Consider the following 13,568-nt stretch of genomic DNA (forward strand, 5'->3'; position numbering starts at 1 on the left):
GCATGCCCGACCACCAGCTTGGAATGCGGGGATAGAAAAGCACAGTGGACAAAATATACGTTAGTATTGTCGGGAGTTTGGCAGTAGCTTCAATGAATAACACTTTCTCCCTCATGAGTTTGTAGGAGATAGATGGAGATCAAAACTTTAACTTTATTATGGATAAAGCTGATTGGAGACCATGGCTTTGGGTTTGCTCTGAGCAGTTCACTCTACAGACCAACCTGCTACAGTCCCCGGGGAGCCACCTGCACACGGCCCAACACATGAGGAGGGGCTGAGTGCGTGGGGCCAGGCTGTGCATGCGCATTCCTTCCCCAGGCACACTGTGGGGGATCAGATAATCTTCTTCCTCCCTGTTTCTCTAGTGGGAGAACCCCTTTCATGAGGCTCGTTGCCCTCTAACAAATAAATATCTCTGAAGACAACCCTGCTGCGCTGTGACATCTGGACATCCAGACAAGGCCTCCCTCCTGGGCTCCGGGCCAGTATTTCCCACTGTCTACTCTCCTGGTCCGCTGTACCCTACCAGGACCCATCTCCCTGCCTCTGCCCCTCCCATCCCCGGGTAGCGAGACTCTACCTACATTTCCAGCTTCTTCCTATACCTGTTCCCCAAAATGCATCTAATACTCCTTTCACACACCCCTACAACAACATCTAATATCCAGAATCTTCATCCTTGAAACATGAGGTTTTCTCTTTCTACCTCCGCCCACCTCCCCCAGCTGTCTGCCTGCCCGGACAACCCCTAACTGCCCTACAGCATTCAACCCTGAGGTTATTCTTCCCTAACACCATCTGTGCCTCCCACAGTGCAGCTAACCAGGATGTCAGCCAGCTTCCCTGCTAGTCTGTGGGGTCCTTCAGTGTGGGGACGAGTTTATTCTGTGTGTCCTGGGTGCCTGATTTAATGCCTAGTGAATGGTAAGGGCTCTATAAACATTTAGAAATGAGCGGCATCCTGGCTACTGTCTTCCACCGGCCCCATCAGATTAGTCCTGTCAAACCCATGTCTTCCCTCCTTCCCCTGTCCCCGTCCCCTTCACCTGGTGACCTTGTTGCAGCTAATTGGCTCAAAGCTCACAGGGAATTTAGTGGTGCTTTCCCTCTGGTGTGCTCAGCTGGAGACAGGCAAAGCGGGTGTCTTGTAGCGGCTGCTTTGTGCAACCTCAGGGCCTCCTGCAAATCAGACTCACTCGCCTTCACTCACTTCCTGTGCTCAGGGAGATTAGATACGGCCTAATCAACGTCGCTTGTTTCTTCTTTTCTTAATATTTGAAACTACCAAGCACCAGTTGCCATCCTAGTGGGTGGCTTTCAGAAATCCCCTCTCTTCTGGTGTTTGACTCCTTGTGAGTTTCAAGAAACTGATCTATTTGGAAAGAACCTGCACTTAGAAGTTCTCTGAATTGCTGAGAAGCCTTGGCAGGAAGTGACTTGGGATTTGGGTTAGGTGTCTTGCTCCCGGGCGAGGTGGGAGTAATGAGGGTTAGGGGCATCGATCCGAGTATGGGTGTGGCTTTAGAGCATTCCTGTGGCCGGTTTTCCAGATGGAGTCTGATCTGGCATCAGGGGAAGGCTGTTCAAGCTGTAGAGCGTGTGTTGCACATTCGTGGTGTACCTGCTGTGCTGGGCAGTCTGAGTCCTGGCCTGGCAGTGACGGCCTTGACAGGCTCTCCCGTGTGTAAGTAGACTGTAAGAACAAGCTGGTGAAACTCCATCAGCGTTAAAGGAGTCTTACACACTTCCTCCAAATAAAACGGCTGTTCTGACAAGTGTGTTTGGAGCCGGGCTTGGTGATGGGTCAAGGAGCACTTACCTTGGCATCATTGCATGGGGAGCTGGACATGTTACTTTAGTCTGGCTGGAGATCAACAGCGGCTCTCCTCCTGGGTTCTCCTGATGTGTTTTTAGGAGAAGGGGATGCCCATTGTGGGTCAAGTGCTCCGGATAGCTCCTGGTGTGTTATTTTGTGTAACCCTTGTAATGCCTCAGAGTTATTTACTGAACTCCACTGTGTGCTGGGAGCTTCTGGATTGTCTCTCTTAATCCATTTAGCAACTCTTTGAGGTAGGTTCTATTATACTCACCGTTCTCGCAAAGAGAAAAACAGGCCCAGAGAAATTAAGTAATTTTCACAGCTCCCCACAGTTAGTCCATCAGTAAGAGCTGGATGGAATCTGAGTCTAGGTGGTGTGACCGCAGGGTCTCTTAACCACTTCCCTATACTTCCTCTCCTGTGAGATAGGTGTTGATGGTCCCACTTTACAGATGAGTAACTGGAGCCCCAGGAGTTTAAGCAACTGGCCCAACGTCCCACAAGCAGTAGGAGGCGCAGCTGAGATCTGTCTGTTCCAAAGCTTACAACATTCTCTTACTGCATGCCGGTTAGAAAGTCAAAAAGTCCCAGAAATCTTCCTTTAAAAAAAAATTTTTTTTTTAAATCCTCCTCTTTCTTCTTCCCCATTCCTGATTTCTGCTCCCTAGAGGCAATGATTTTCAACTTTTTAAGACATTTCTGTTATTTCTAAAATGCTTACATTCTGCTACACGTTTTGGGTTTAGATATTTCTACTTAACTACACTAAAGATGAGGATTTCACTGTCTTCTGCCTTCTCCTTCCTCCCTCATCCCACTTCTCAATGTACTTACAATTTGGGGCTAGTTCAATATTATCTACTTATATTATTATGACTATGTGAATCTTCACAGCTGAGCCGTGTGATACACTCTAGTTATATTTCCCTTTTTTTTTTTTTTTTTTAAATTTTTTTAATGTTTATTTTTGAGACAGAGAGTGAACAGGGGAGGGGCAGAGAGAGAGGGAGACACAGAATCTGAAACAGGCTCCAGGCTCTGAGCTGTCAGCACAGAGCCCGACGCGGGGCTCGAACTCACAGACCGTGAGATCATGACCTGAGCCGAAGTCAGACGCTTAACCGACCGAGCCACCCAGGCGCCCCTATATTTCCCTTTTTTAAAATGTTTATTTTTGAAAGGGAGGGGGCAAAGGGCAGAGAGAGAGAGCGGGGACAGAGGATCCAAAGCAGGCTCTGGGCCGACAGCAGAGAGCCGACTTGGGGCTTGAACCCACAAACCGTGAGATCATGACCTGAGCCAAAGTCAGACGCTTAACCGACTGAGCCACCCATGCGCTCCTAGTTACATTTCCTTTTCATTTAGCTTTTTCATTTCCCCGAATTTAATGTGTCACTTAAGAGTTTACTTGATTGCTCTCAAACTCTGAGAGAAATGTTAATATCCTCTCGTTGTGATTAAGCCTATCAGATGAACCTTCATTTTCACTTTGCTTTTCTTGGTGATAGTTCTCCTGGATTCATTTTCTTCCTGCTCCAGTCTAGATTGATGGCTAAGGAATGCTACATGGATGTTATTCTGGGAGATTCTGTCTGTCTGTCCATCCTAATTGTAGAACCTTGCCAATCTGTTGGAATAATTTCACGTTGCAGCTTCCCTATGATGGTCATTTTTTTTTTTAGCCTTCTGGATTTTATTATTGCCTATTTTTTTAAATTTCGGGAGTAGAATTTAGTGATTCATCACTTATATATAACACCTAGTGCTCATCCCAACAAGTGCCCTCCTTAATGCCTATCACCCACTTAGCCCTTCCCCCCACCCAACACCCCTCCAGCAACCCTGTTTTTTTTTTTTTTATTTAAGAGTCTCTTATGGTTTGCCTGCCTGTTTTTATCATATTTTTCCTTCTCCTCTATGTTCATCTGTTGTGTTTCTTAAATTCCACGAGTGAAATCATATATTTGTCTTTCTCTGACTGATTTATTTCACTTAGCATAATCCACTCTATTTCCATCCATGTTGTTGCAAACGGCAAGATTTCATTCTTTTTTTTTAATAATTTTTTTTAATGTTTATTTTTGATAAAGAGAGAGTGTGAGTGGGGGAGGAGCAGAGAGAGAGGGAGACACAGAATCCAAAGCAGTCTCCAGGCTCTGAGCTGTCAGCACAGAGCCTGACGCTGGGCTCGAACCCACGAACCGTGAGATCATGACCTGAGCCAAAGTTGGACGCTTAACCGACTGAGCCACCAAGGTGCTCCAAGATTTCATTCTTTTTGATCACCAAGTAATATTCCATTGTAATATTCCACATCTTCTTTATCCATTTGTCAGTTGATGGACATTTGGACTCTCCACAATTTGGCTATTGTTGATAGCACTGCTATAAACATTGGGGTGCATGTGCCCCTTTGAATCAGCATTTTTGTATCCTTTGGATAAATACCTAGTAGTGCAATTGCTGGGTCATAGGGTAGTTCTATTTTTAATTTTTTGAGGAACCTCCACACTGTTTTCCAGAGTGGCTGTACCAGTTTGCATTCCTACCAGCAGTACGAAAGGGTTTCCCTTTCTCCACATCATCACCAACATTTCTTGTTTCTTCTTGTGGTTACTTTTAGCCCTTCTGACAGGTGTGAGGTGGTATCTCATTGTGGTTTTGATTTGTATTTCCCTGATGATGAGTGATGCTGAGTATATTTTCATGTGTCTGGTAGCCATCTGGATGTCTTCTTTGGAAATGTGTCTGTTCATGTCTTCTGCCCATTTTTTAATTGGGCTATTTTTTGGGGGGAGGTGTTGAATTTGATAAGTTCTTTCTATATTTTGGATACGAACCCTTTATCAAGATATGTCATTTGCAAATATCTTCTCCCATTCTGAAGGTTGCCTTTTAATTTTGTCGATTATTTCCTTCACTGTGCAGGAGCTTTTTATCTTGATGAAGTCCCAATAGCTCATTTTTGCTTTTGTTTCCCTTGCCTCTGGAGAAATGTCAAGTTAAGAAGTTGCTGTGGCCGAGGTCAAAGAGATTATTGCCTGTCCTCTCCTGCAGGATTTTGTTGGTTTCCTGTCTCACATTTAGGTCTTTCATCCATTTTGAGTTTATTTTTGTTTATGGTGTAAGAAAGTGGTCCAGGTTCATTCTTCTGCATGTTGCTGTCTAGTTCTCCCAGCACCATTTGTTAAAGAGACTTTTTTCTTTTCTTTTTTAAAGTTTATTTATTTATTTTAGAGACAGAGTACAAGCAGGGGAGGGGCAGAGAGGGGAGGACAGAGGATCCAAAGTGGGCTCTGTGCTGACAGCAGAGAGTTGACATGGGGCTCGAACTCATGAACCATGAGATCATGACCTGAGCCAGTCAGACACTTACCCGACTGAGCCACCTGGGTACTCTGAGACTGTCTTTTCCATTGGATATTCTTTCCTGCTTGGTCAAAGACTAGTTGGCCATACATTTGTGGGTCCATTTCTGGATTTTTTATTCTGTTCCATTGATCTATGTGTCTGTTTTTGTGTCAGTACCATACTGTCTTGATGATTATAGCTTTGTAATACAGCTTGAAGTCCAGAATTGTGATGCCTCCAGCTTTGGTTTTCTTTTTCAACATTACTTTGGCTATTCGGGGTCTTCTCTGTTCCCTGTGAGGCTTGAAGGGCAAGTGTTTCAGATGGGAGAAAACAAAGCAGGGTGGGGATTGAGTGTCATACTTACACAGATGTAAGTGGCAGAGCTGGGCTGGAACTGGGCTGTCCTGACTTAGCCACGCGCTCCCTGCAGGAAGCCACAGTGCCCCCTGCAGCCTGGCACAGATGATCATTGTTGCTGTTGGCCAGGCTAACCTCAAAAGTTCCAGACTCCACGGAAGAGTGCAAGGAGGCAGAGATTTGCCCCACACCTCCATCTACTTTCCTAAGTGGGAGATACAGTTGAACACTAGGCTTTGAATCATATTTCCTGAGAATGCCAAGAAATAGTCATGCAATTTGGAGCTGATCGCATAATCTCTCTAAGCCTCAATTTCCTCATCTGTAAAATAATTAACAGTGCTACCTCATAGGATCATCGTAAAGATTAAGCACTACAATGTTTTAAAAGGCATATCCTAAATGCTTAGTAAATGTTAAACACTCATAATGATGGTCTAGAATTTCTCAGGAGATAGTAATACTTTTACTGTTTAATCCCAATTCTCTTGTATCCTTAAGTTCCTGGACCACATTGGGATATTATATGACGGCTGTGTACAATAAAATTTTTTTTTCTTGCCAAAGAGGTATTTTTACTGAAGTATAGTCTGACACACAATGTTACATTAGTTTCAGGTGTACAACACAGTAATTCGACAAGTCTGGATATGTTATGCTGTGCTTACCGCAAGTATGGTTGCCATCCGTCATCACACAATGTTATCACAGTTTCATCGACTATATTCCCTGTTATACCTTTCATCTCTGTGACTTATTCATCCCATAACTGGAAGCCTGGGCCTCCCTCTCCCCTTCACCCAGTTTTGCCCATCCCCTTACCCCTTCTTCTCTGACTACCAGTTCTCTATATTGATGGGTCTGTTTCTGCTTTTTTGTTTGCTTTTTAGAGTCCACATATAAGTGAAATCATATGGTATTTGGCTCTCTCTGCCTTATTTAACATAATACCCTCTAGATCCATCCATGTTGTCATGAATGGCAAGATTTCATTATTTTTTATGGCCGAGTAATATTCCAGTGTGTGTGCATACATATACCACATCTTCTTTGTCCATTGATGGACACTTGGGTAGCTTTCACAGTTGCTTATTGTAAATTATGCTACAGTAAACAAAAAAATATTCTTTTGAACTAGTATTTTCATTTTCTTTGCATTAATGTCCAGTAGTGGAATTACTAGATCATATGGTAGTTCTATTTTGAGTTTTTGAGGACTCTCCAAACTGCTGTTCTCTTGGCTGCACCAGTTTGCATCCCCACCAACAGTGCATGAGGGTTCCTTTTCCTCCACATCCTTGTCAACACTTGCTATTTCTTGTGATTTTTATTTTACCCATCCTGACAGGAGTGAGGTGATACCTCATGGTAGCTTTGATTTGCATTTCCCTGTTGAGCATCTTGTCACGTGACTATTTGCAATCCATGTCTTTTTTGGAAGACATACATGCCCATTTTTCAATTAAGTTATTTGGGGTTTTTTGATGTTGAGTTGGAGAAGTTCTTTATATACTTTGGATACTAACTTCTTATCAGATACATCATTTGCAAATATCTTCTCCCATCTCGTAGGTTACCTTTCTGTTTTGTTTCCTTTGCTATGTAAAAACTTTTTAGTTTGGTGTAGTCCCAATAGTTTATTTTTGTGTTTCTTGCCTGAGGAGACATACCTGAAAAATGTTGTTAAGGATGATGTCCAAGAGATTACTGCTTTATGTTTTCTTTGAGATTTATGGTTTTAGGTCTCACATTTAGGCCTTTAATCCATTTTGAGTTTGTGTATAGTCTAAGAAAGTGGTGCAGTTTTTCTTTCTTTCTTCTTCTTTTTTTTTTGCATGCAGCTGTCATTTCCCCAGCACCATGTAATATTCAAAGTGAGTAATTTCTGCACCTTACTGGAGTGACACTTGGTTAGTAAGTCATGCTTGTTCTTCTTCAGTTTATCCCAGCCCACCCTCCAGCTTTTGGAGAGAGAACTTCAACACTAGCACTTAAAAATAACCTGTATCATACCAAGGAAAGCATTTTTTTTGGGGGGGGGTGAGAATTAATTATGTATGTGTACATACATAATTTGCATATAAATTATATATATATACAGACACATTGGTGTATGTACACGTGCTAGCTTGCAATATAAAATGTACTTCTTAGCGTTAACGGTTTAAAACGTTTGTAAAACAAGGATTTTCACTGGCTTTTGTTTGCCTCTGTGATTGAGATCCTTCATCAGGTCTCCTAGATAATCTTAATCAAATAAGAAACAAAACACAAATCAAAAAACCAGCCAACCAAACAGGACTCCTCTTCAGCATCTTCTGGGCACCCACTACATATAGATTCTTGGCTAAAGGTTATTACTCTCAAACCTACAACCTCTTTAGGAGAAACAACTGAACATTTCACAAGTTAGAATAATTGAAATGTTAAAAGGTATATGTTAGGAAGGTAGGGTGATTCACGCTGGCCATTCTGTTATCAGAAGGCTTTATGCAGCCATTAGGCCTGAAAGGCCAGCAACTGGACACTGGTAAGGAAGGGTTTAGAAGTGTGTCATTTTGGGGACCAAGAAGTGAAAGTTTGGCTAGATCATGTGGTTTGAAAGATAGGTTTTAGAATATGTGCTTTAACAGCAATAAATTCAATTCTATTTTGCCTTAATACCTTAAGGCACTGGGATCCATACAGTACCTGCCAATTTTCTTGAGAACATTTCAGCATAGTGTGATAATCGTGTTAAAAGTTATATCCTAGGAGCAGCAAGTTGTTCCATAAATTCACTCCAGGGATGGTCAGCTGGCAGTCCAATCAGCAAGACATTAGAAATCCCAAGTAACTGTTTAGAAGCCCTACTGTTGTCACCCATAGATCAATAAATACAGGAGGCTTTGCTAATTAGCTTAATGTCAAATGTATTTCCATTGGTGCCATGAATGGCTAGCTAATAATCTTAATGATGTAGACACAGGTTATTTGTGAATTCAGTACTAGTATTCAAGATATGTGGCTTGGCTGAAAACAAGTTACTGTTAAAGTAACAAGAATGTAATCAACTCTGTAACTTGTACTTCTGTAAACAGTACCCAAGGCCTGATTGTGAAATGCACCTCTGTCCAGCCATTAATAGAGAATTCTGGTCACCTTCTATTGACCACAAGTGACAGATTTTGCCCCCAGTTCTTGAGGCAGATGCCACCATGTGCTACTGCTTGCTGATGTTTAATTAACGTTTGTGAGACAAATTGAGTATGAGCTTTGCTTTCATATTAAGCAGATACTGGATACGATTATCTGCTAGAAAGAGTCTTGGTGATAAATGACCCAAATTGGCTGTTGGTTTGAAAAATAACTAAGATATTTTGACTTGCTCCCAAATAATATCAATCATCAACACCTATTTAGCAAAGCAAGTTTATTTGATTACTTATTCCAGACAAGTGAGGCTTGTGTGTACAACTAAGAAATACGACAATCCAAATAAAAGGCAGGAAATATTAGTATGAACTACACAAACAGCTATCTAGAAAGGAACGGCAGCTGCATTCATTTTACATAATACTGTGGAATGATGTAGCACCATTTACCTCAAAGATATCTTAAGTTCTTTATAAGGTAATTATGTGACTCTTTGCTGAAATGCAGCAATGGCTTAAAAATTGTAGCAAACCCGATGATAATCTTATGTTCAACTACAGATATAAAATGGTATCAGTAAAATTCAGAAAAAATAGGGAATCTGGTGAGGATCTTACCTTGTACAATTCTTTAAAAAAACCCAAAGGAAATAGTTACCATTATTGAGACCTGTTTTCTTCCATTGTCTGCACTGTTTACCACTATCATTATGACCTAAATTCTAAGCTTTGGAAGATTTGATGGGTTATTTAAGAACACGTTATTTTTTAAAACTAAAGTTCTCTCTTTATCTTTCTGTTCAGACTGTTCTGCTCTGAACCACAAACCTGAAGGAACAAGAGAGAACGTTAATGCTGCTGAAACCAAAGGATTAGGATCCTCACTGATTAGTTCTATTGTTTACTATTTCTAAAGATCATTCTGAGCTATTCTGCTCTGATCAGTCTTAGGTTGAAAGTTATTAAAGTTTGACCCTGTTAATGAATGTAAACATGAGGACATTTATAAATTCAATAGTAAGCATTCTTCTAAATACTGATTCATCTAAACACTGGTTCATCTGAAATATATAAAGAAATTCGGAGAAATTTGGTATTCCAGAATCCTCCAACAGCCCACTTTACTAGTTAAGAGCCATACTACATTTTTTCAGAAATCTACAACAGAGAAAGCTTATGGGAAAAAACCTCAAAAAGTCTGGGATAATTCAATGTTGCAAAGCTGTGGTTCCTAAGAATGCCCCATCACCCCTTTTTTTTTTTAAAGATCATGAACCACTTTGAGAAGCTCATCAAATTTATGAATTCCCCCGCCCCCGCCAGAAAAGAACAAAACAAAAACGCATATAAACAAATTTCTTATATACATTTGCAAAGGATTCCCAAAAGCCCATGATCCCCGAGTTAGGAATTCCTATTTCAAAGCTGAGCAACACAAAATAAGTTTAGCCCATTTCCACACTGTTCATCTGTACTTTATTGCTACTGTAGTAAAGTAAGCATTTTAATAAGGTTACTTGTCGCTTTAAGACAGTTATTGTAAGCACCAATAGTCTTTTAAAATTCATTTTGCCCCAATTTTACAAGGTTTTAAGCCATGTACTCTCTCAAATGAATTAAGTCCCTGTGATTTAAGCTAGCAGACAAGTATTTTCCTTTGATACATACTATTCTTCAGAGCCAGTCCTGAACACTGAGATTAAGATTTCATACCCTTGGGAAAATGAACATGTGTCTACATACCGGAGGTTATTAACTTTACAAAATATATTTCTGGGTAAGTTTCAAACTTGAAGACCCATTTATTTAGTGCCTCTGAACATAACATACAATCCCAATACAAACCTTCCCCTTTTACTTACTTGGAACCAGTACAATGGAGCTTTCCTACTATGCTCACAAAATGTACTGAACATTCTATCTACTGTTTAGGATAGAAAACACTTCATTTCTGACCAAACCCACCATCTCAAAAGTATCTCTTCAACTCCCAAGTTATCCAACAGGTTGAAGAATGTGATCTTTGAGGTGTCTAACATTCAACCGATTTGGCTGTGTCTCAACCCCATGCTGAACAGACAAATAATGACTATACTGTGGTATAAGGGTTAGGCCTGTGGCTTTCTTATTGAAGAAAAACTCTACTAGTCATTCTAAAGAATGTTTATATAGGAAGGCAAACATGAGAATTCTTAGAGACTTGAATACTGATAAATGAAGGGGAAAATAGCTAGATATTAAACACAGAAACGCAAACATAGCACATACAGAAAATTTAATCAAATCTTCCTAACTGAAGAATTTTTTAATTATTTAGTCCTTTCATAGTCTTTTACTTCTGCTCAAAGAGTTTTTATAGGACAAATTTAAAAATATTTGAATAAAGAAAAGGGTTGGCTAAAAGAAGAGCTTTCCAAGTGAGCTACAACTTGGGTTACAGGATTTCACTTTTGCCTTTTACTATGTAAAAAGAGAGTAACAGAACAACAACTATTTTTTCCTGCTCTTCTAAGTTGTCCCTTGTAAGAGATTAAATACTAGAATTTCCATTTCAGCAACCGAGGGATCACGGAACAGGAGTGGGAGAAGGATACTGCTCTCTATCAGGATTCCAAGCATTTCAACTCTGTGGTAAGGGGCTTGTGAGAGAAAATGGACTATTATTCCACGGGCTAAACGGGTCCCATGAGTCCTATAAAATATACAACCAAGTATTTTCCCTGCTCCATTCAAATGTACCATTTGTGTTTTTCCTACCAGAACCTACTAAATTGCTGAGTGAAAGCTGAAGAAAGTAATAAATACCAGCATTCCTGGCTGTGCAATCTATACATTTTCATTTTAAGAGTAATTCAAGCATAATCCATATTTAAAAAAATTAAAGAGAGACAGTAAAGGTTTTAAAGTTTTCTCTTTGAAAAGATGGTATCTTACAGTACATACAAAAATACTCTGAAAATACATACGACTTCATTTACAAAACACTGAATCAACATATTACAAGAATTACATGGTTATGGATTTTAATAAACTGAGCATGCGTTCATGAAACTTAAAAAATATTAAGAAATGCATTGAAAAAAGCAGTGTAAAAAAAGACAACTCATATCGTTAAATAAAAATTACAAAGGTCCTGAGCCAATTAATGGTTGGTAACAATGTTGTCCAAAAAATGCCTTAGGTTTCAGTAAAATCCACTGCTTATTTCTGCATGCCTAGTCCATGAAGAAACTATTTGAAGTTGTGGGGTAAGTAATGGTCAAGAATTATCATGCCGAGTTAATTTTACACCTCAAGAATACAAGTCTGCCATATTTAAAGGTATCTCATTGTTGATGCTGGAATGAGTTGCTCCTCGGTAAAAAACACCAGTCAACTAACAAGAATGGCATGAGCTAGGATATGTAACAATTTCACCATTCATATACTGACTTTCAGTATCTTGGTTACATTTTGATTCTTAATAAAGATGCATTTCGAAGGCCTCCATGGGAGGCAAAATATAGAGAATTTATGGTGCCCAACTCTTATGTAATCACTGGACTAATCCTCCCTGGTAACTATGCAACATTTGGACAGAAAGGCACAAAAAAATAAAAATTTAAATATTCCATGTGCCATTCTGGAAAAAAATAATTTAAATCAACAGAATAGACAATAAGTACATCTACACAAATGAGGAAAGCAGAAAAGATACCTCACATTCACTTATCTCAGGTTTCACAAAGTGGCTTCAAGGCTAAAGTAAATGTGTTAACATTTGGAAAATTACAATTTTTTTGTTTTCAACTTTTTCAGTTCTATACAATGATTATAACATAAGACTTAAAAAAAAAAAAAAAGTTCTGGACTCGTTTTATCCATGTCCAAAGAGCCGAGAACTGGTTCCCACAACAGAGAAACAAGCATCGAAAGTTAAGGCAGTAAAACCTCCAACGCAAAGCCATAACATTGTAGATGACAATCTGATAGCAGATGATCCTCACAGAAGTGTACGTAGCAAATCAATGAGAGAATGCTACGGCATCTGCAGGTCAGAGTGTGAGAGTTCAAAACCACTTCAAGCTTGTTAGTCCGATGACTGTAACTTTCACCGTATTATATGTGTGACAGCCACTTCTATTTTAAAAAGAGTGGCTGCTCTATGCCACTAAATGATTGCATATTCACTTAAGTAAGGAGGCACTGCTTTTACCGATTAAGGGTCAGTCGAATGGAATTTTTGATGACTCGAATGTTATTTGCTGGAACCGGAGATGATGAATCTGGTAGTTCTTTACTGGGTAGTCTCTATTAGAAAGGAATAGAAATAAAGAAGGAAAAGCAAACATATATTATAAAGCCTCAACTAGTAAATCAGTCACAAAACTGAGTTTTCCTTCAAATTCCTTAAGCTCTTAAACACTCACATATGTGTTGAATACTTTCTTCCAATGTTCATAGTCATTTCCTTGGTTTGGGGACTTTTTTTTATGCAGTCAGAGGTGAAAAGCAGAGGCACAGGGAAAGGGTGCAAGTGGGAGGAGTGTATGTATAGGAAAAAGGGCTTTGTTAAATCACTCGCCACTTCTGGATTGAGAAATGCACAAAGTCAGGCAATGGTAAAGAGAAGTACGAAAAGCAGGGTCACTAAGCAGGAAAGTGGTGGTGGTGGGTGAAAAATGAGTGTGCTACAAAGAAAACAGGGTCTGTCATATACTCGTGGAGAACAACACTGTAAATCCAACTTGTGAGAGGAGTTTTCAGGAAAATGGACTTTGTAGTCAGACCAGGTAATGTTAACTTCAGTGACAGTGAAACTCAGGTACATCTACATGAAGGCTTCTGAGGATACTAAAGATGATTATATCATGAAGGTAAATCCTGAGAAACTGAGAAAGAGACCTCTTACAGATAGTTGT

At 40.0% G+C, this 13,568-nt stretch overlaps 1 protein-coding gene and 1 long non-coding RNA gene across 5 annotated transcripts in view; one reads left to right on the plus strand and one right to left on the minus strand.

Moving 5' to 3' along the window:
- LOC147582499 (uncharacterized) overlaps positions 1–13,568 on the plus strand; it is a 94,413-nt gene that overhangs the window by 77,098 nt on the left and 3,747 nt on the right. For all 4 annotated transcript variants that reach the window (XR_015249205.1, XR_015249202.1, XR_015249204.1 and 1 more), the window contains one exon: positions 11,223–11,298. This is a non-coding gene — a long non-coding RNA (uncharacterized LOC147582499). The remainder of the gene's footprint in view (positions 1–11,222; positions 11,299–13,568) is intronic.
- Positions 12,527–13,568, minus strand: part of PAPOLG (poly(A) polymerase gamma) — a 28,856-nt gene continuing 27,814 nt past the window's right edge. The window contains exon 22 of the mRNA XM_025931792.2: positions 12,527–12,957. Within this exon, the coding sequence (XP_025787577.1) occupies positions 12,859–12,957 (99 nt within the window). The 3' untranslated portion in view covers positions 12,527–12,858. The remainder of the gene's footprint in view (positions 12,958–13,568) is intronic.

The sequence above is a fragment of the Puma concolor genome, chromosome A3 (assembly GCF_028749965.1).
Source record: "Puma concolor isolate L17-30 chromosome A3, mPumCon1.1.hap2, whole genome shotgun sequence".
In the NCBI taxonomy this organism is placed as follows: domain Eukaryota; kingdom Metazoa; phylum Chordata; class Mammalia; order Carnivora; family Felidae; genus Puma; species Puma concolor.